A 21879-nucleotide genomic window follows, 5' to 3' on the forward strand; every position below is an offset into this window, starting at 1 on the left:
ACAAACATAAAAATCGACAGATTGGGGGATGGGAAATGATGGTGGTCACTACCTACCCATACATAATCTTCTAGACTCACTACCCAAATAACTCATATGATCCAGAATGATACCATCACACAGTACCTATACACTTCTTAAATTTGCTATTGATTGTGATTCAGTCAAATGTTTTATCAGTCATTTGGGTCCGGCCATTTTGCATTGAGCATTCAATCAAGTGATAGGAACCCGACCTTCTCAGATTTCTCTAGTATAAGCTAACAAGTTAGTGTTGATGCTGCTATAGTCTTTTTTTTTTTTTTTTTTTGCCCTACTGGCCATATGTTCTAACCCCAATTCTTTCAATTATTTCCCTTGACGAAGGGTTAGAAAAATCCTGATGTAAGCCATATTACAGGTGCGTCTCCTTCTCCAGGAAAAGCTTTCCTGATGAACACTTCTTATGTGAGATCACCTCTCTGCCGTCAGGGTGTGCAGTGGTGGCAGGGTGTCATATGTGCAGCTATGAGAGTGGAGATTTTGGTTATGAAAGGGATGGAAAACGCTAATTAGCTTTGATGGTAGCTGTGCGTTTGATCATCACCTTCTGTTGTGAAGCGCAGAGTGTAAGTACAGTGTTAGCGCAACATCATGCTGAATAGCACACCCACTCAAACGCTCTCCTGTCACAGTATAAGATGAAACAGTAGCTGGTTCACAGCCAGGAAATGCTCAGTTGTATCAGTGGGGAAGCATATAGGAGCTTAGTAAACTCCCTACCCCCAGGATGGAAGAGCTGAATAACCATTCATTCCCATTTCCCCTGTGCAGCACCTCCAGCTCCTGATCTGCTAAACAAAATGTCCGGCACCAACATTTTAACTGTGAAAGAGCTGCTGAAGACACTAATGTTCTTACAAGTTGCTCACTGTCTTATACTCAAGGTATAAGAGGTGATCTAGAAGAGCTTTACTGTAGCTAGACCACTATGTCTGTTCCCTTTAAGGATGTGACAGTCAGGGGTATAGCCAGTGAATTGTATTTTGTACTCACAGGTGCTTATTGCCAACCCCTTCCCATCTACCTGGCATTTAAAAAAGGTCATATCACTTGATGATGTCCTTCATGGATGCATCTGCAGTCATAACAAGTGGGTTGTCCTGTCGTCAGGCAGCCCTGCAGTCGGCCGGATTCCAAAGTCCGGGTCCGGCTTCGGCTGATGTCGCACTCCATCCGACGTCATCTCTGTTGGTCTTCGGGTATAAAAGCATCAGCCGACGCCATTTTCCTCAGTCTTTCTTGCCGCGTGGCGCCCGAAGCAGAAGCTGTTCGCAAGTGCCGGTCGGTCGGATCCAGAGATTACTTCTACCGAATACTACTTCGAAGACTTCTAAAGCTAAGTACCCCGTTGGGGACTCTTTCTTGCCTCAGCCGATGTCAGAAAAAGTTAACAATTGTTTAACCTGTGGGAAACAAATACCTCATAAAGATTTCCACTCTTACTGTCTGCCTTGTTTAGGCCCAGCCCACGACGTAGCAGCCTGTTCAGCCTGTGCCTCTTTCAACCGACGAACGCTTAGGCGTCGGTCGGAGTTTGCAGAACAGTTTTTCGGTTCTGATTTTGCATACATTATGCCGTCGGATCCTCCGACTACCCCCAAAAAACGCAAAGATAAAGACCGACACTCGCGGTCCGCGGTTTCGGCCGAAACCACGGTAAAGCAAACCGCGAGTGTCTCGGTTTCGGCCGAAACCGAGAAAACTGCTCAAAGTACAGATGAACCTATTCTTACAACTGAGGCCCCTGCTACAACTCTTGAATCGACCTCAGAAATTTTACCCACTACGGTGGTTGACTTATCAGACACCATCCCCTTGGATGTCTCTACCCCAGCACGTGGTGCTGCTAGGCCTCCAGCTGCCATGTCCATTAAGGCCTTCGCCAGGGCTAAAGCAGCCAAGACTACTAAAACAGTGCCTGTTAAACCCCCCACATCCAGGCCCTCTTCTAGTTCTCAAATGCTTTCTTTGGCAGAAGATTTAATTTCTTTAATTAGAGGATCTCAATCTCACCCAGACAGGGCCTCTCAGCCCCAGAGAAGAGACCTAGGGCAGAGCCCCTGAGCCAGTGTCTTCTGATGATTCTGCTGATGAATCAGACATAACTGACCAGCCTGAGGCTCCCTTCTCCAATTTTGAAGATTCTGATGCTGAAGAATCCATTCCAGCTGCTTCCCCACCAGAAGAATTCTCCTTTGGGAAACCTTGCATGCCATGCGAGAACAGTTCCAATGGCAGCAACAGGATTTTCAGACTCCAGAAAAGACTTAGGACCTTTCTGCACCTCCCACAGCACAGGCCCTTAGCTATACCTCCTGTTCTCTCTGTGGTGGATGATGCTTTCAATGATGTTTGCTCCGCTCCAGATTCTTTACCCCAGCCCCTGCCAAACTAGACAGATTTTACAGGGTACCAGATACTCATCACCACCTTTACAAGGCCCCACTTGCAGACCCAGAAACTATATCCCAGGGTCCCAAGGCAGTAGCCGACCACAGCTAAAAACCCTATTCCTTCTGAAAGGGAAGCAAGGTCACTAGACAGATGGGGTAAAAGGTCTACACTTCAGCTACTCTTTCAGCTAGAGCTTTAAACTGTCAGTTTCACATGATACAATACCAAGAGTTTATGCTTGATCAGTTAACTAAAAACTAACCACTGATGAATCTCTTGATAAGAAATATGTATTAGAGATGGTAAATAACATACAACAGGTTAGCAACCATTCCTTAAAATGTGGCTATGATGCACTGGAGGCTTCATTTAGATCAGCCATGACAGGCACAGTGATAAGAAGGCATGCATGGCTAAAGGAACAAGCTTTACCGGATCATGTTAAAGCTAAGTTGCTAGATGCTCCTATGGACAAGACAAGTTTGTTTGGTACACCTGCCCAGCAGGTTATGAAGAAAATGGAAGAAAAGGCAAAATCTGTTCAAACTGTTAAAGATTTCTTACAGGTTCAACCCCAAGGTTTAGCAGGAACTGGCCTGCCAAAAATTGGTCCTTTCCTGACTCCACAAAATTTCAAAGGGGCAGGAATAGGCGTTCCAGAGGCAGAAACCAATCCAGAGGAGGTGCCTACAGAGGACGACAGTGGCAAGGTAACAACAGAGGCACAGACACAGCCACTGCCACTACATCAGCACAACCACAGTGACTTAATCCTAAATCCGCCTACCAGGGAACAAATAGCAGCTCCTCTAGGCGGAAAGTTAACCTTATTTTCAAAGAACTGGCACTACATAACAAAAGACAAGTGGATTTTACAAACCATAGATCAAGGTTACGGTTTCACTTCCACACTTTACCAGTCAAAAGAGGAATGCCAAATCTACCTCCAAATCAAAAAACAGAGGCTCTACGCCAGATAATGGAGTTAGCAAACATGAGAGCTGTGGAAAGAGTGCCAACAGCAGAACAAGGAAAGGGTTCTACTCCAGACTATTCCTAGTTCCAAGAAAGGAAAAAAAGTTGGAGACCAATTCTCGACCTGTCCACCTTAAATACATACATCATTGTCCCAAAATTCAAAATGCTGACCCTACAGCAGCTTCTTCCCATGCTGGGCAAGGAGTCTTGGCTGGTAACTCTAGATCTCAAGGAGGCATACCTGCACGTCCCCATTCGACCAATCTGCAGAAGATACCTCAGATTTCTTGCAGGATCAGAGCACTATCAATTCTCAGCATTGCCCTTTGGCTTATCTACTGCCCAGAGTATTCACAAAATGCCTGGCATCAGTAATCGCCCATTGCAGACTACAGGGAATTCAAATTTACCCATACCTGGACGACTGCCTGCTACAAGGGACAACAAAAGCAAGCTGACAACAGATTTACAAAGGGTCATTTACTTGCTACAAGGACTGGGATACACAGTCAATTTACAAAAGTCAAGGCTGATACCATCCCAAACAAGGACATTCTTGGGCGGAATTGGACACAGTACAACAAATGGCATTCCTGACTACAGAAAAACAAAAAGAACTCCCTCTTTACTTCTTGGCACTAACAAAACTGAACAAGTTAACAGCAAGAAAAGTTCTGCAGACCTTGGGCTTCATGGCATCATGCATAATCTTGGTCCCATTTGCCAGACTACATATGAGGAAACTACAGTGGTACCTAAAGAATTTATGGTCCCAACACAGACACAGTCTAGAAACAGAAATCCCACTAATTCCATGCTTAAAACAGGAGTTCCTATGGTGGGCTCAGGCATGCCAGTCAAACCCAGGCCTACCCTTTCGCAGATGTCAACCAAGCCAGACCATCACAACAGACGCTTCAGACCTAGGATGGGGGGCCCACATGCTGGACAAATGCGTGCAAGGATTGTGGACACAGGATCAACTTCACCTGCACATCAATCTAAAAGAAATGCTGGCAGTAAAACTGGCAATCCAAAAGTTCAAACCATTTCTCAAAGAGGGCCAGTTGATGATAAGGACAGACAACACCACAGTCATGTGGTACATCAACAAACAGGGAGGCACTCATTTATACCCCCTATGCAGAATGACCTTGGAGCTGTGGACCCTGGCACTCAGCTACAACATTCAGTTACAGGCAATATTTGTACCGGGGAAAGACAATACTCTAGCAGACATATTAAGCAGAACCACTTCGGATGCTCACAAATGGAAGCTGCACCCGGACATCTTCAAGACCATCTCGAAGAAATGGGGAATGCCACAGATAGACCTATTCGCATCACCTCTCAATCACCAGCTCAAAAAATTCTGCACAAGGACATTCCACCCACTAGCATGGAAAGTGGACTCACTCTCCTTCAACTGGAAAGGCCTAACAGCATATGCATTCCCACCTCTTCCCTTGATACACAAGGTACTGCTAAAAATCAGGGAAGAACGTCCAAGGATAATCTTGATAGCTCCAAACTGGCCAAGACAACACTGGTACCCACTACTGAAGAGCATGTCTCGGAACAATATGTGGCCAATACCCCTGATGCCTTTGATGTTAACTCAGAACAACTACAGCATCATACATCCAAACCTAAAAACGCTGCAACTGACTGCATGGAACATCACATAGCAGCAGCTAATCCAGAACTTTCCCAAAGAGTTAAAGACATTATTCTTGAAGCACGCAGACCTTCAACAAGAAGGAACTATGCTGGAAAATGGAAAAGGTTTGTCATTTGGAGTACGGAAAGAGGAAAAGATGTGTCAAACATAGATATGCCCAACATTCTGGTGTATCTGGCGAACTTCTTCATTCAGGCCTGTCCTACTCCTCCATCAAGATACATGCATCAGCTATTTCAGCAGAATACAGCTTTGATCCACCTGTTTTTCGCACCCTTTGCTCAGGCAGTTCCTCAGAGGAATCAAGAATGTAAAACCTCCAAGGAAACCACCATTACCAGCTTGGGATTTAAACTTTGTGCTAGAAAAGTTGACACTATCACCCTTTGAACCAGCAGCAACAGCAGACCTACAACACCTGTCATGGAAAACTGCTTTCCTACTGGCAATTACTTCAGCAAGGAGGGTTTCAGAACTACAGGCCTTAATGGCAGTGCAACCCTTCCTAATCTTCCACCAAGATAGAGTGTCCATGAGGACTAATCCTACATTTATGCCCAAGGTGGTATCCAGAGTGTCTTTAAACCAGGCAATCCACCTACCTACCTTCTTTCCCAACCCACAAAACAGAGGGAAAGAATACTGCATACCTTGGATGTACATAGACAGCTACGCTACTACTTGGACAGAACAAAAATAGCAGAAAGACTGACCAACTTTTTGTAGCCTATGCAACAGGAAGGGAAGGAAAAGCTATTTCCAAACAGACAATCTCCAAATGGATAGGAAATTGCATATGATACTGTTACTCCTTCCATGGAAAACCAATTCCACAGAACATAAGACCTCATTCTACAAGGGCAACAGCCACTACCACAGCCTTCTTACGAGGAGTGGCAACCAAAGACATTATTGAGGCGGCTACTTGGACCTCCGTGCATACATTTGCCAAGCATTATAATTTGCCTCTATATTCCAGATCCCGAGCAGGGTTTGCCACTGCTGTACTGCAAGGGATCCTAAACACACCATAATCTACTTTTATCCTCCTCTCCTAGTTGGCTATGGTATTCTACCCACTTGTTATGACTGCAGATGCATCCATGAAGGACATAGTACAGTTTTGTACCTACCATAAATGTAGATGTCCGAACTGGATAGCATCTGCAATCAGGATTACCCTCCCTCCTTCCCCTCTGTGGTACTCCTAGGGTGTTTACCCTCCTAATAGCTAGCTGTTGGGGGGGAGTCTTTTATGGTGTATTTGTTTGTATATATGTACATATATGCTTATTGTTGTGTTTACCTCTATCTATTTGGAAACATTGGCATCTATCCAAATTTTAGCCTGCAAGAGGGCTACTGGCATCTGGGGCAAGAAACACTGAGGAAAATGGCGTCGGCTGATGCTTTTATACCCGAAGACCAACAGAGATGACGTCGGATGGAGTGCGACATCAGCCGAAGCCGGACCCGGACTTTGGAATCCGGCCGACTGCAGGGCTGCCTGACGACAGGACAACCCACTTGTTATGACTGCAGATGCTATCCAGTTCGGACATCTACATTTATGGTAGGCACAAAACTGTACTTTTTGCCTTGCTCCACCATAAAGTTAATGGGTATAACATTTTTGGCTGCTCGGTCAAAAACTATTAGAAGTATTGCTTTTAGATTTGCAATTCTGTCTACCTATGTATAAGAAAGCTATGTACATGTTTTCATAAACATTAATCTACATGGTTATAGACATCATATGGCTTGATAAAGCCCCAATGTTTCTAACAGCCTCAGTAAAAAATTGTACTCTTTAGAGTGCAAAGAGTGTGTCTGGCTACACCTTGGGTGACAATCAGAAACCTGTGCATGCCATGCTGTTGTTGTTCTTCCACTTACATTCATTCACATGCCAAGTAAAGGGGCTGCATTTTTATGAGACCCCTACCTCTTTAAAAAGACACTGTTTTTTCAGACACAACACTGAAACACCAAAGTTAGGGAAGGGTGTTTCTGTTGAAACATAGAGAAGAACAAATCATTAGATGCACCCATCCTGTAAAATTAAGATAATAAATGTTTGTATTTATCTTTTTTGCCTAATCAGGACACCCCCACCCCCCAAAAAAGATTCCTCTGTGGTACCACTCCGTATTAAGTTGACCTAGATGTTTATCATGCCAAATACCTCAGCGGAAGACCCTGCTGTGATGTGAGAGTAGCCATATACAATTAATACTGACAAGTTTTATACTCTCTTGAAGTCCTGATGCTCCCTTAAAGTGTTCTCATTCTATAAGCTCAATAGTCTATCCCACATCTTGTCAGTAAGTTTATCTGCGATGGAAACAGCAGTAATAGGCATGTAATTGCCTGTCTCCTTCCTAGATTTGCACCATTGTCTGTGCTTTTTTGTATGCTAATTAACTTTGTGCCTAAGATGATTCCTGTGACAAGATCATCTACTTGTTTGCCAAATAAGTAAATAAATGAAATGTTAGCAGTGGTGCAAGTAGGCCCTTGTAATGACTTCATTATCTCTTCCTTGATTACCTCTAATTCCAGTTTGGTGTCCATGTACCCTTTGATGTTGCTGATGTAATTAAGTGAATTTGCTACTCAGTAGTTTAAAAAAATACCCTGAACTGCACTCATACAGTTAATTCCATTCCCTGGTGTGCATTAACTTCTTAATGTCTGCCTACAACATCCTTCCAGTTTTCTTGTGATTAAATGTCTGCTGCCTTTTTATGTGTGTACTGGGGGGATGAAAGGGTTGCATCAGAAAGTGACCTTTTATCAAATGCTAGTACCATCAAGTCTAGAAAAAAGTGTTGCCATTTACTGGGAAATGCATAGAGTTCACCCTAATCAGTGTCTTGTACTCTGTATGAGATGCTACTTTTAAAGGGAATATTCTTCAAGACACGTTTCTTTTTATTTGTTTATTATTGTTATTATTATTTTTTTGTAAACAAGCACCCGGGAAAAATATTCTAGGAAAGAAAAAGCTCAGTGAAGTGTAAGTCTCTTGCAAGCTAATTGTCTTGCCTGTAATCTGAAAGGGAGTGTGTGGGTGCAACGGCGTAAGCACATTATCTTATTCAACCATCCTGTCATGTGAACATCCCCGCTTAATTTAATACAATTATTTCATCAACAGGGATAATATCAGCAGTGTGATTAATTTATACAACATGTTTCACAACTGCTTGCACCTCTCTCTGTCTTATTATCTAAACTGATATCATCACAATGAATGTTTACAAAAAAGCTGCCAGTTTCTTTTCTGTTTCACGACTGCTGTAGAGCTAAAAAGCACAACTTTTTTTTTTAATTTAATTCAGTGTATTCTGTTAGCCTAGACAATGCAGTTCTCTGCATGAGAAATAGCTTTGCCAGTCTTCATGAAATTATAGGGAATCCGTCTTCCTTTTGGCTAGGCAGACTGGGATAGTTGCACTAAACCATCTGACTGAGGGTGGTCTGTTACACTTTCATAAACCATATTGCCAACAGATGGGCGAGAGATAAAGTAATTTGGTGTACTGTCCATATAGTTATGAATTTTGGACAAGAATAATTGATGTTGCCCTTTAATGGAGTGCAGTAGATAAAATGGCTCTCAAATTATGAACAGATAGATGTGTATTTATTGATATTTATAAAAGAAAAGCTGTTAGACAATGTATGTAAAATGAAGTAGTTGCTTATACTATCAAGCTTCAGAGTACTAACTGGAATTGTGTCTGTGTGTGTTGGGGGGGAGTGATCACATATGCTGGACCTTTAGAATAATGAATGCAATTAAATGGTTTTCTGTCAGTTTGAATTCACAAATAATGTCACTGTGCAGAATGCTTTGAAACATGTCACATCAAACCTGTCAACAATCCAGATTTTTTTCAGAATGTCTAGATATTTTACTTATGTTTTTGGTTCATTCCTCATAAAACTTGTGGTTTTCTGGCAAATCATTGCAAATTGCAGTCACTAAATAATGACAAACATTTTAGTATCAGACATTATATCCTACAGAAAATATATATTGCTTCAAAACATGTTATTCTAGCAACTTTTTACGTTCATAAGAGCAATATTTAAAATTTGTTCCTGTTTTTGGCCTTTGTTCCCACATTTATTTTGCCTTTATTTACATTTCTTGCTCTGAGAGGATGAGAGGTATGTGTTACATACATGAATTAGGTTTATTAAGAGATGATGTAATATTATTGTAAGATGCATTTATTTTATGCACATATTCAGCTGTATCAAAGGATGTTGATGTTTGCTGGAATGACACAGGCACAGTTTTCATCTTACCTTTATATTTGAAATGATTGTTAGGCTTCATTACATGTTATACAAAGGACTGTAGGACACCAATAAAAAGCAACACCTTGCTTGTCTGCTCGGTAGAGAGATAGACCCTGAGTATGACCGTGACAATTTGAATTTAATAAGTGGTCTAAGTGCTAGCCTCTCTGTGGCACAATAGGTACCACATTGGACTTTTAGTAAACTGGTGCTTAAGAAGCTTTACAGGAAAGTGTGGCCTTCATAGCTCTCAACAGTTTAGCACAAAAAAATCTGGATAAAACCAAAATAAGAACAATTTTTTAAATATTGCTGTTATAAACTTAGAAAGTTCCTAGAATAATTGGTCTTCTGTTACCATACATTTTCTGAAGGAGATGAAACCTGAACCTCAAATGTCTGTCATTATTTAATGAATTCAGTCCTCACTGATTTGCCACAAAAATCCAGAAAACCACAAATTTTATGATCAACAGACCAACTATATTAGGCAAAAACCTGGACATTCTGAGAAATATCTGGACAGCTGAGAAGCATGGTGAACATGAGAAGCTGATGTTGGCTTGCCCATCTTGTGGAAGGGGAGATGATCCATCCTGCTGCAGTTCTGACACTCATGGAAGAGGTGTATGGCATGCATTGTTTGGGACAAGGACATGCTCTTGTCTCAGCCAAGCTACATCTGTGCAGTAGTCTTTGTGGAAAATGTGCATAAATGTGTATGATCCCACGTGAAAGCTTAGCAAACACTTACATTTGTGAGCATGCACATTATAGGCCATCAGGTAGATGATTCCTTCTATCAGAAGACCCTCGATGGCTGCCTGGATGATGCTCTCTAATGAATGACTCTCGCCCCATAAGTGAAAGAATGGGCCAATGGATCGTGGGAGAGATGAATATTATTAAGCAGTGGGGGAGGGGGGAACTAACACAAAAAAATCAAAACTTATTTTGCTTACTTATAGACTTGTCATAATGCCTTTCTTTCAGCTGTACAGCATTTTGCATTACTAAATGAGTTGAGATGCACAAGAAGTCATTCTCTATTCCAAAATCGTACATGCTGTTGATAATCATTTTTGAAAACATTTTACATTAATTAGGTGAACTAGATTATTTTCATAAAATATAGATGGAGGTGAGAATTTGGTACATACTGCAGTATTTTGAACCTTTTAATGTGAGAAGGTAAGTTTTGCACTTCACTGTTTTTCCTGTAATGTCATGCTCAATTTTGTGGACGTTTGGGGTCTCTCACTGCTAGATATCCTCCTTGATCTCTATATTTTAGTCTAGTAAAGCCCCGCTCAGGACTGGAGGTCTGCCTTAATGAAAAATCAAGGGGCTATTTAGCATCAAGAGGTAGACAAGAAATAACAGACTTTTCACCCCAGCATCATTCAGACTGAGATGGACATTTTCAGTATAAGCCCTGTAGATCCAAAACGAACGTCACAAGAAACAAAACCAATAAAATCCAATCCAAAAGCCACAGGACCCGGAGCTGATGTTAATATAGTATCTGATTCATTAATCCACACACAAAAGTTTGGTTTATTTTACTTTTGTGTGTGGATTAATAAATCAGATACTATATTAACATCAGCTCCAGGTCCTGTGGCTTTTGGATAAGCCCTGTAGATCCTTGAAGTCCTAGGACTACTGTAATGCAAGTGGGATTGCAGCAGTGGTGTGAGGGGAACCACTGCCTCATACAAAATGATGTGCACAATGATGTGCAACCCCCTCACTCATATACATCCTGCGTGATTTTCTTTTCATGGCCAAGTCTCATCACCACAGCTCATAGCCTATCTCTACCCCTAATACATCTCTATTTCCCTTTCCCCCAAAAAGAGTTGAGCAGGCGCTGCCTCCTCATTCCTCTTTTCTGCATCATTTGCTCTCACAGAGTCTGGACCAGTAGTCAAATTGGACTGATAAGCATTACAGTTAGGGCTTCATCCTTGTGTTCAGCAGTTGGCAAACTTAAAAAGTAGTAGAGCTGTTGGGTGGGTGGGGAGGTGCAAGGAAGGTGAAGCCTCCATCCGAAACCACCTGAATGGTGTAACTGTAATTAACAAAACTCACTGTTTTCTTCTTTGTGACTCAGTTTACATTGTTGAGACTCACACTCTTGGTTGCCCAAACTTTTTATATAGCGTATTGATAAGTTGCCATCTGTAAATCTTTCTGAAAATATTGTAAACATATATGCAAGTTAAATGTTACAAATCAGATACTCATTCTGTATTATATTAATTGCTAGCCCAGCAAGGATGTAGGTGAAAGACATCGTCTCAATAAACCAGAAATTGGTATTTGTTTTACAGATTCCATAACATAACATTATCAAGTTGTTCAACACAGCCCCACATTTGTGTTTATATGAGCCCTTAAAAAAGTAGACACGTGAGAAGTAATGCATGCGTCCAAAAAAATTGATCCTCACAACAAAAGTGGATGAAGATGTTTATAAAAAGGAATTACAAAAAGAAAAGTATTTGCTTATGACTGCTCAAAAATAGGGTGATGTTTAGTTATGTTGTACACAAGGGTGATGTCATCCATTCTTATATCTGCAAATGTGATATTTAAAAGTACTAGTACACATATTGTTGATATAAATATTCCTTCCAGCTGCAGTACATGGATAGATGAAAGTATTTCTGCACACATTTACCACTTTCCAGTTATACATTCCAGTGGACACCCCAGCCTACAGCAACTGGTGCAGAGGAATAAGGCAGGAAGCTGTAGCTCCTGTAGTACAGGGTTTGATTCTGTCAGCCTTCATTCCTAATGTGTGACCTTGAGCAAGTCACTTAACTCGACATTGTTTGAGACAACTGGAAATTTGTGTTAGGGTCTTCAATGGGCCCTTGGACTGCAAGCCTAGTAACTATGAATAGGACAGATGTGATTGACTTGCACAGAATAAAGTCAGAGAATGGGATAGAGACGCTTTGAAATCATCAGTATATGCCATATTTCAATTCCACTTACAAAATGTTTGCATTAGTAGAATATTTTGTGTTGATGTGAAAATCTTATGCTGAAACTGTAGAACATTAAATATTTTGTCTTCTGCTTTTTTTGTAGGATGATGTGACACAACCTCTGAACCTTTCAGCAAAACCCAAGAGTTCCGACAGTAAGTCCCCCACGTCTCCCATCTCTCCTCAAGCGCCATCACTGAAAATGAATTCAGGCACAGGTGCTGTTAAAACTTCTATCTCGACTACACTAGCAAGTCCTCCGGCCAGGCTCAGCTCAATAGGTATGTCCATAACTTCCTTCCTGTTGTATATTCAGGAGCACCATCTGAGCCTTTTCTTTTATTTGCACTCACTCAACATAAGGACGTGAAATAGTATTGCTGTTGCAATGATGTCTGCAAGTCAGACATGTAAATACCACAGTGTGCCAGTAAAATAAGGCCAGTAAAAGAATTACAATGGGAGATTCTTCTTTGTGGTCAAACATGATTAAACATTTAGTAACTTTTTAAACACACGTGGAATTTACTTTTTTTCCAGGCACATACTTTCATTTTTATATTTATAGACTGTTCCTTAAAATATAAAAAATATGTATTTTTCTGTGTTGCAAGCATAGTTAGTAAGACAAGACTGTTCAGTTAGGTAAACTAAATGGCTTTGCCAAATGTACATGGAAATGTAGAACAGCTATCCATCATTAGGTAATGTAATATATTTGTGGTGTACATTTCTTGATATCAGTATCACATTTTATATGTTTTTTTTTTCTTTCAGTTAACTATTTTGGTATACATGTAGTATGTTACCAGGATGTCTTTTTCCTTGCATTATAAATGGCATAGTGGGTAATAGGCATCATATAATGGCCAGTTTACTTTACTTTACTTCACCTATGCAAAACATTTTATTGTTGGTAACATTAAGCTCATGGAGCTTGGAAGCACAGCTCTTGGAAGCTAATCTCCAGATTCCTATTTTTCCTGGAATGTCAATTGAACTAACTAGGTAATCTGAATAGCATTCAAATTATCTTACTTTGTCAGCCAAAAAAAAATGCTTAAACTTTAAGCACTGAAATAACCAATGTACTTTTCAGTAATATCTGTGAATGCATAGGTGTAGTAATGTAGTTAGAGCTGAAAAAAAATTATCTTATATTGTCTATAAACATACAGACATTTGAGTAAATTGCTGGTAACAGAGATGTAATGAAGGTTAGAATGAATTCAACATTTAACATGAAAGTTGCCAATGTACACCATATGTGTTCATTGGAAATGTTAAGAAACCCTTGCTGAGAAAGTGTCTTGATTTATCACTAGAAATCCGGCTACCTCTTATATAAATATGTATATTTATGCTTTGTGTAGATTTCCTTTATTTTACCGCTTTTTCTCAACTGGGGGAGATGAGAGGTAATTTCAGAAGTTCTATGAAATGGGCTTTCTTATAGTATTGCTATATGATAACACTATGTTCCAGTATTTTAGCTGAGCCATTTATGTACAAAGCAAACTGCACCTGTGAGTAACTGTGCACAATTTGCCTCCATATGTAATCACACTTTTTGATAAAAACCGTGTCAATACAGTGTTAACATCACAGTCAGGGCTGTAGCTTTACCTCCCTCATTGCTGCTTTCCTCTTTGTGCTACTAATGAATGTTTCTTTAAGTGAACATTTTTAATCCCCCCCCCTCACAGGACTGAGACACACAGATCCTCTACACGCACTCAATTGGTCCATTCATTATGTGGTAGTGGGAGTTAAGACTCCTTCATTTGAGGCAATAGCCCTGCAGATGATTTGTTCTTGCCTAGAAATTCCCAATGAGCAAAGCCACTGCACATTGAGTTAGGTGGTAAGAAGTGGGCCAACTTGTTGGTTCTGTGGGATGGGCTACCTGTTCTGTCAGTGGAACAACCTACTCCCTTGTTGTATCTTTTCCACGTGCTCTTATACCTGCCACAGAATGAGGAAAAGGATGCGGCACAAGGTGAGTTCCCCTCCGTTTACTGTATGACTTGGGGTGTTCTTGTGGTCAGTGAGAATGCCTCCTTCTATCTCCTCAAAATGGGGAAGTCAGAAATGGCTACTTACTATCATCCTGCCTTGCAAGCTCATAGAGGAGCCCAAACTACTGTATGAACTCAGATCACCCCCAATAAAGTTAGGGTTTTATCCTGACATGTCATGGAGACATGGATCCACTAAGTGAACATTTTTATATATATTTTTTAATTCTGTAAACAATAACACAAAATGATTTCCCTTCAGAAGAAAAGTCATCCTTCCAGAAATTATTAAAGGTATAGGTGTCCCTTGAAGGCTCTAATCTAATGAACAAATTATTCTTAATGGAAGGTGATGCAAATATAAAGATACCAGAAATTGGTTATAAGGCAGCTACCTTGTAATTTAAACTGAACTTTGAGGGGATGCCTTCAGAGGAATAACTGTGGGAACAGATAAAATGGTCTTGGCTCTCACCTCTTGGAAGACAGTGATACAGTTTCATCGTCTGCCTTCCTACATGTGTACTTATATCACTGCTGATAGTCAGCTTAATTGTTTATTGATTGATTTGGTTTTATAGGCAAGTGGGCTTGTTGATCTAAAGATCCTTTTTTTGGAAGTAAAGCGTGAGCCACATCTGCACTATAGTGTGTAAAACAGTGCACTTATACAAGTCAGATAGTGGGACTCACCATAGTAGTGCCCAGTCTTGTGTACATTATTTATGTACTACTAAACAGTGTTTATAATTAACTGATTACATCTGAGTTACAAGAGGATAGATTTGTATAGGGGAAAGAAGTGCAGAGGAAAAATATTTTGGGCATACCACTGACAATGAAAAGAGGGTAGGTGAAGCAGGGGATGGTGCAGTTTGGAAGTCAGGTGTTCGATTTGGGGGAGTCTTTATTAGTATTAGTTGTGTTTCTAAATGCATAGCCATAGTTCTGTAGCATCCATCCTTTCTCAAGCTGGAATTTGCTTATGAAAAAATTGACTTTTTTTTCTTCAGTATCAGTCAGTCAACATCAATGGTAAAATATATTGTCTTTGTATAATTTTACTTATTTACAATGTTTCCAAAAAGACGTGTCATTATTGTACAGCTGTAGTTTGTTTTCTGAGATGACAGACGGCACATGTAACAGTGCATATCTTTACATCTGAAACAACAGTCTAAACCAATAATTTAGACAGCTGCCTATTGTAGATTAACAGACTTTAGCAGTGTTACAGGTTAATAGGCTTTAAATGAATATGCTGTAAAATATTTTTCTACACATCATAGAATTAACCTATTTCATTTGACTACTGGTAATAATCTTTCAAAATCGATAAGAAAAATACACATTTGAAAAATCTCACTGGAAAATTACTTTATTGCGATATGCAGTCTGTGCATTGATATGTAACGTCTGTATGTGTGTACATGTGTACGTGTGTGTGTGTGTGTGTGTGCATATATATATATATATATATATATATATATATATATATATATATATATGTGTGTGTGTGTGTGTGTGTCTATATATATATATATATATATATATATATATATATATATATGTGTGTGTGTGTGTGTGTGTGTGTGTGTGTGTGCGTGCACATGCACACATGTGCCTGACTTTAACTCCTTAGGTGTGATAGTCATAGCCGGCCTTAAACTCTAGCAGGGGCACTTTTCCAGTAAACTAGATGGTGTAAATAGACCAGGATGGGGGCATCAGGTAGTGTGGGGGACACTGTGGAGCCCTTTTGCTTAGGGCACCACTGAGGCTGACCCTGGTGATAGTATATCTAGTTACAGCTATGACTAGCGAGTTTCGTCCTATAGTCCTCACCTGACATACTATGTAGTCTTCCACACTGTCTCTTACCTTAAACTGATTAGTGTTCCCAAGTCACTAAGAAAAAATGTAGCAAGTGGGCTTACTTGATTAACAAATACATTTAAAATGCACAATAAAGAACTTTAATTAAAGAGTGTCTTGAAAACACAGTGCGTCTGCACTTGAAACACAGTTGATAGCCTAAACCCAAAAAAGCAAACCATCAGTGCCTAATGCAATGTTTTATCCATCTCCATGATGTGCAGAAAACAAAACGAGTACTGTGCCAGTACTAGATCAGTGATCGTTCAGTTATGTCTGCAAGGCTTCACTAGCTGCATTCTACACTTTTATGCCCCTTTAGATGTGGCTGGCACCTGAATTTCTAGGTACTTTGACAGTTCTAAATGTGTTTGCATATTCAACAGGTGGACACAAAATATATTGTTTGGGGAAAAGTCATGTATGCTGCACATATTAATAAAAAATCATCATCTTCCTTTGGCTTCAAAAATGTTTCACCATTCTGCCTGTATAGTCAGTTGTAAGAATCTGAGAACAAATTAAAAGTTTCATCAACTGCTTTACTGCTTATCTTCTTCAAAGTGAAGTAACTTAAAAACTGAAACAGATACACATACAGTAAACATAATTTTATTCAGAAAAAAAATATGTGGCAAAGATGACAACATTGTGGAGGTATGTGTGGGAAGATGTGCAGATGCAGGCAGCAATGTGCAGGTATATGCTTGTACATGTGAAAAAATGGGCAGCTCTGATTAGGTTCATATGAGCAGATATCCAGATAATATGTGAAATCAGTGTTGTACAGACACAGAAGAAATTGTGCATTTATAGGCATCTTTGAGCAAGAAGGAAAGCATGCATGCAAATTGCAAGGATAGAAGCAGTGAGTTCATTCACAAAGATTAATATGAAAACAAATCAGGTACAGGCTGTCTCAATGTGCTTGTGATTCTGCAAGTGTGAAAGGAGAATTTTGCTGGTGATTCTGTAAAGGTGAAAAGGTTATTTTGCTAATTTATTTTTAGATGTAGAAAGTCATACTTTTTGTCGCATTCATGAAAGGGGCAGTAAAGATGAAGAAGCAGTTGATAATCGTTCACCAAGGTCCAGGTCCACATTGACCACCCCTAGTAACAAATCGTTTACCAAGGTCCAAGTCCACACTGACCACCCCAAGTAACAAATCGTTCACCAAGGTCCAGATCCACACTGACCACCCCAAGTAACAAAACGTTCACCAAGGTCCAGGTCCACACTGATCACCCCAAGTAACAAATCATTCACCAAGGCCCAGGGCCACACAGACCACCCCAAGTAATAAATCATTCACCAAGATCCAGGTCCACACTGACCACCCCAAGTAACAAATCATTCACCAAGGCCCAGGTCCACTTTTTCCCCATTAATTGACATTCACAGTGGAAAAAATAAGTTGCATTATGCCATTCCAGGCTACTCCTGCTTGTCATGACACATAATATATCTGAAGTTGTCAGTGCAGAAATATTTTCCCACAGCTGCATTGCTGTCAGGAGTTATTATCTGTCACTCTAGAGCCCTGGTCTTCACCAAGAGTTTCATGCTGTACAAAATCTCTAGCACTATCCCCAAAAAAGAAGACTTTGTCTGCAGCTGTTTTATCAGTCACCAACTTCCAGGCAGTTATAGGTTCATAGGTTCATAGGTAGATACTAGGCTATTGGCCCAAGGGCCTAAGTAAGACTAGCCAACAATGTTCCCTGGCTTATGCCACCCAAGAAAGTTATTTTACTGTGCTCCCATTGAGCAGAGCACAGACGTGATCCCCGGGGTGTATTTCCTATTTCCCATCCACTCATCAAGAATTTTCTTGAAGAGTGCTAATGAGGAACTTTGCTTGACATGGTAGCTTGTTGCAGAGTATGGGAAGTCTATGGGACAAGAATCTATCCCTCCAGCGTGTCCTGTTTATTGTGGTGACAAGGTTTAGGTCCCTAGAGTGTGTAGCTTGGAGGGATTGGGATTTCTTTAGGTGTAGCATGTCCAACAGCTCTGGGTTTGACATAGCTTTATAGGCAGAGATCTACTCGGAGTAGGCGATATGCTACGGAGTAAAGCTGGAGTTTTTTTGACACAATCAGTGTAGGGCATCTGTTTGAGGCCAGTAATCCCTATGTCACAAGATGGGTTGCCAATTGGCTCACGGACAGAACCCACATTGTGAGAGTTGCGGGAGCTAGGTCTGACTCTAAACCGGTTACAAGTGGAGTTTCCCAGGGCTCAGTCCTAGGACCTCTCCTGTTCGGCATATACTTCTCAGAGGTACAGACAAGCACAGGAGGATTGTGGCTGACCAAGTTTGCAGATGACTGCAAACTAGGGGCTATAATTGACTCTCCGGCTGACACAGACATCCTCCAAAAGGGTATCACTGAGACGGATACCTGGTGTCAAAATCATGGCCTCAAGCTAAATGCCAAAAAGTGCTTAGTTATTCCCTTTGGAAATAAGAAAGTACCCACAAACTACCGCATAGGTAGTAGTCCCCTAAATACGGAAAACATAATAAGGGATCTGGGGACCCAAGTAGATAGTAATCTTTCCTTTGATAATCACATTGCCAAAGTGGTTAGAAAATCCTTCTATGTGGCCTACCTAATCACAAAAGGGTTTGCATCCAGATCAAAAGAGGTCATTGTGTTCCTCTACTCATCACACATCAAACCCATCATAGAGTACAACGCCCCATTTGGGATGTACCTTACAAGACACCTGCAACAGCTGGAAAGACCACAGAAGTACCTCACCAAGAGGATCACTGGCCTCAGACAGATGCCCTATGCAGCTTGACTGAAGAAACTCCAGCTGTACTCGGTTGCATACCACCTGCTCAGGGGTGATCTCTGCCTGACTTACAAGGCCATGTCCACCCCAGAATTGATGGACATGCTCCATCTAAAGAAAACCTTATCCCCTCGAGCCACAGGCTATAGGGATCTAATCCTCACCACAACAATAAATAGGATGAGCTGGAGGGATGGATTCCTGTCCCAGAGACTTCCCATGCTTTGGAACAAGATTCCAATCTACATTAGGCAAAGCTCCTCGCTAGCACTCTTCAAGGGAAACCTTGATGAATGGATGGGAAACAGAAAGTTTACCCCAGGGATCACTTCAGTGGCTCTGCTGGGCAGAGGCACAGGAAACTAATCTAAGGGGGCAGCGAAAGCCAACACATTCTGGCTAGGCTTATAAATGCCTTCAGGCAGATAGCCTAGTACCTACCTATGAACCTAATCCTCTTTGTGAGGTATTACTTCTGTGGCCTTTCCAGCTGCTGCAGATGTCTTGTGAGGTACATTCCAAAATGGGCATTGCACACTGTAATGGGTCTAATGAGTGTCGAGTAGAGGGGAACAATGACCTCTTTGTTTCCTGGATGAGAACCCTTTTTGTGATGAGGTGTGCCATGTAGAAGGATTTCCTGACTACTGTGGCGATGTGATTATCAAAGGAAAGACTAGTTTCCACCTGGGTCCCAAGGTCTCTTATCACACATGTGGCATTAAGTAGACTGCCGCCTATGTGGTAGTTCATGGGTACTGAGTTTTTACCAAAGGGGATGACAATGCACTTTTTGGCATTGAGCTGGAGGCCATGGCTCTGACACCAGGCATCTGTCTTAGTGAGGCCCTTCTGTAGGATGTCCACATCATTAAGGGACTTGACTATGGCTCCTAGTTTGCAGTCATCTGCGAACTTCATTAGCCAAAGGCATTCTGTGTTAGCCTGTACTTCAGAGAAGTAGATACCAAACAGAAGAGGTCACAGGACTGAACCCTGCGGTACTCCACTTGTCACTGGTTTGAAGTCAGATTTGTAGTCTGCAACTTTTACAGTGTGAGTTCTGTCAGTGAGCCAGTTGGCAACCAATCTTATGATGTAGGGATTTCTACCTAGTTTAGTGAGTTTAGTTATAATTCCAGAATGGGGGATGGTGACAAAATCCTTGGAGAGGTCTAGATAGGCTGTGAACCACCTTACCCTCGTCTACGACTTTGGGGACTGTCTCAAAGAAGTCGATCAGGTTCAGGAGGCATGATCTGCCTTTCACAAACCTGAACTGGGTGGGGTCCAGAGTTTGTAGGTTACCAATGTCTTTGTTTATGAGTTCCATGACGATACGTTTGATGGCCTTACAGGCCAGGCTCATCAGGCTAATAGGGCGATAGTTCCCATGATCAGTGGTGGCTCCCCCATTGTGGAGTGGGATAACTGTTGCTGTGCACCATTCAGTGGGCACAAAGCCTGACATGAGGCTATGATTGAACATGGTGCTTAGGTGGGGAGCCAGTTCATTCTGAAGTTCATGTAAAACACAGCCTGGGATGTTGTCCGGTCCCATGGATGCTATGTTTTTGGCTTTAGAGAGTGTAGCTTTTACCTGTGTAGTTGTGATTACAGGGACTCTGCATTTTCCCTCTATAGATATGGACTCTTTAGGGGGTGAGAGGGGGGTAAAGTTAGCACTGAACCTATCTGCCAGGATGTTGGCAATATCAGCTGGTTCTGTAATTTCCATGCCAATGTGCTGTAACTCAGACCAGAATCTGGGTGTTGCCATTGAGATTCTTGACATAGCTATAGAATGTAAAAATAAAAACAGAAGTGGTTCCACATGGCATGAAATTATTGTAGAAAAAGCTATATAATGCTTTGTGGTTTTCCCTAGAATCAGTGGCGATTTTATTTTTGTAACTAGCTTTGAAGGATCTTATAAGGGATCTCAGCTTCCTACTGAGGCTGACCAGGGAGCTCCTCCACTCTTGGGATTTTACTCTTTTTTGCAACCATTTCTTCCTTCTGTTGTAGAGTTTGTTTATGGCAGGGAACCACCAGATTGGCTTCCTTTTTTTGGAGGATAGCATCTTGTTTCTGTTTGGGATAGCACGATCCATGCACTTGTGTAAGTGCTTATAGAGTGCATTTATGTAGGATTCAGCAGTCGTAACTGTATTGTCCATCTACATGGGTGCCATGAAGTTCGTCACTTCTGTCTTAAGAAGCATGACGTTGGCTTTGGAGAAATTTTTTACCATGGTTTCCCTAATGGGGGGTGGGGGCAGGATGTGGATATCTAGGGTGATTAGCTTCTGGTCGGATCTGACCAACGAGGAGTTGACTTCAGATGTGGAACACCAGTCACTCATGTTGGTAATGACTATGTCTAGGATATTATTGCCCCTGTTGGGGGTGTGGATAAGTTGATCCAGGGCATTGGAATTTATGAATTCCAGAAAGCATTGAGTGAAGGAGTTGGTACATGAGTAGTTTTCCCAGTTAATGGTGAGGTAGTTGAAATCACCCATTACTAGGGTGTTTGGGTGAACACTAATATTTTCCAGTATATCAAGAAAAGAGGAGTGGGAATCCTGGGGCATGGTGGGGGATCTGTAGCAAGCTACAGTTTGGATTGCAGTTTTTCTCAGAGTTAGTTGCACTTGGATAACCTCGGATGCATTATGCTGAGCAACTAGCCTGGAAGTGTGGATATCCTTAGTGAATATGGGCACACCTCCACCTTTGGTGTTCCGGTCCAGGTTAGGTGGCC

At 41.3% G+C, this 21879-nt stretch overlaps 1 protein-coding gene across 8 annotated transcripts in view; it reads left to right on the forward strand.

The window, feature by feature from the left end:
- The window catches only part of SOX5 (SRY-box transcription factor 5), a 1045264-nt gene that overhangs the window by 934370 nt on the left and 89015 nt on the right, over positions 1–21879 (forward strand). For all 8 annotated transcript variants that reach the window (XM_044087686.1, XM_044087685.1, XM_044087683.1 and 5 more), the window contains one exon: positions 12515–12692. In XM_044087686.1, coding sequence (XP_043943621.1) covers positions 12515–12692 — 178 coding nt within the window. The remainder of the gene's footprint in view (positions 1–12514; positions 12693–21879) is intronic.

The sequence above is a fragment of the Protopterus annectens genome, chromosome 11.part0 (assembly GCF_019279795.1).
Source record: "Protopterus annectens isolate FY-2018-M chromosome 11.part0, PAN1.0, whole genome shotgun sequence".
NCBI lineage: Eukaryota > Metazoa > Chordata > Ceratodontiformes > Protopteridae > Protopterus > Protopterus annectens.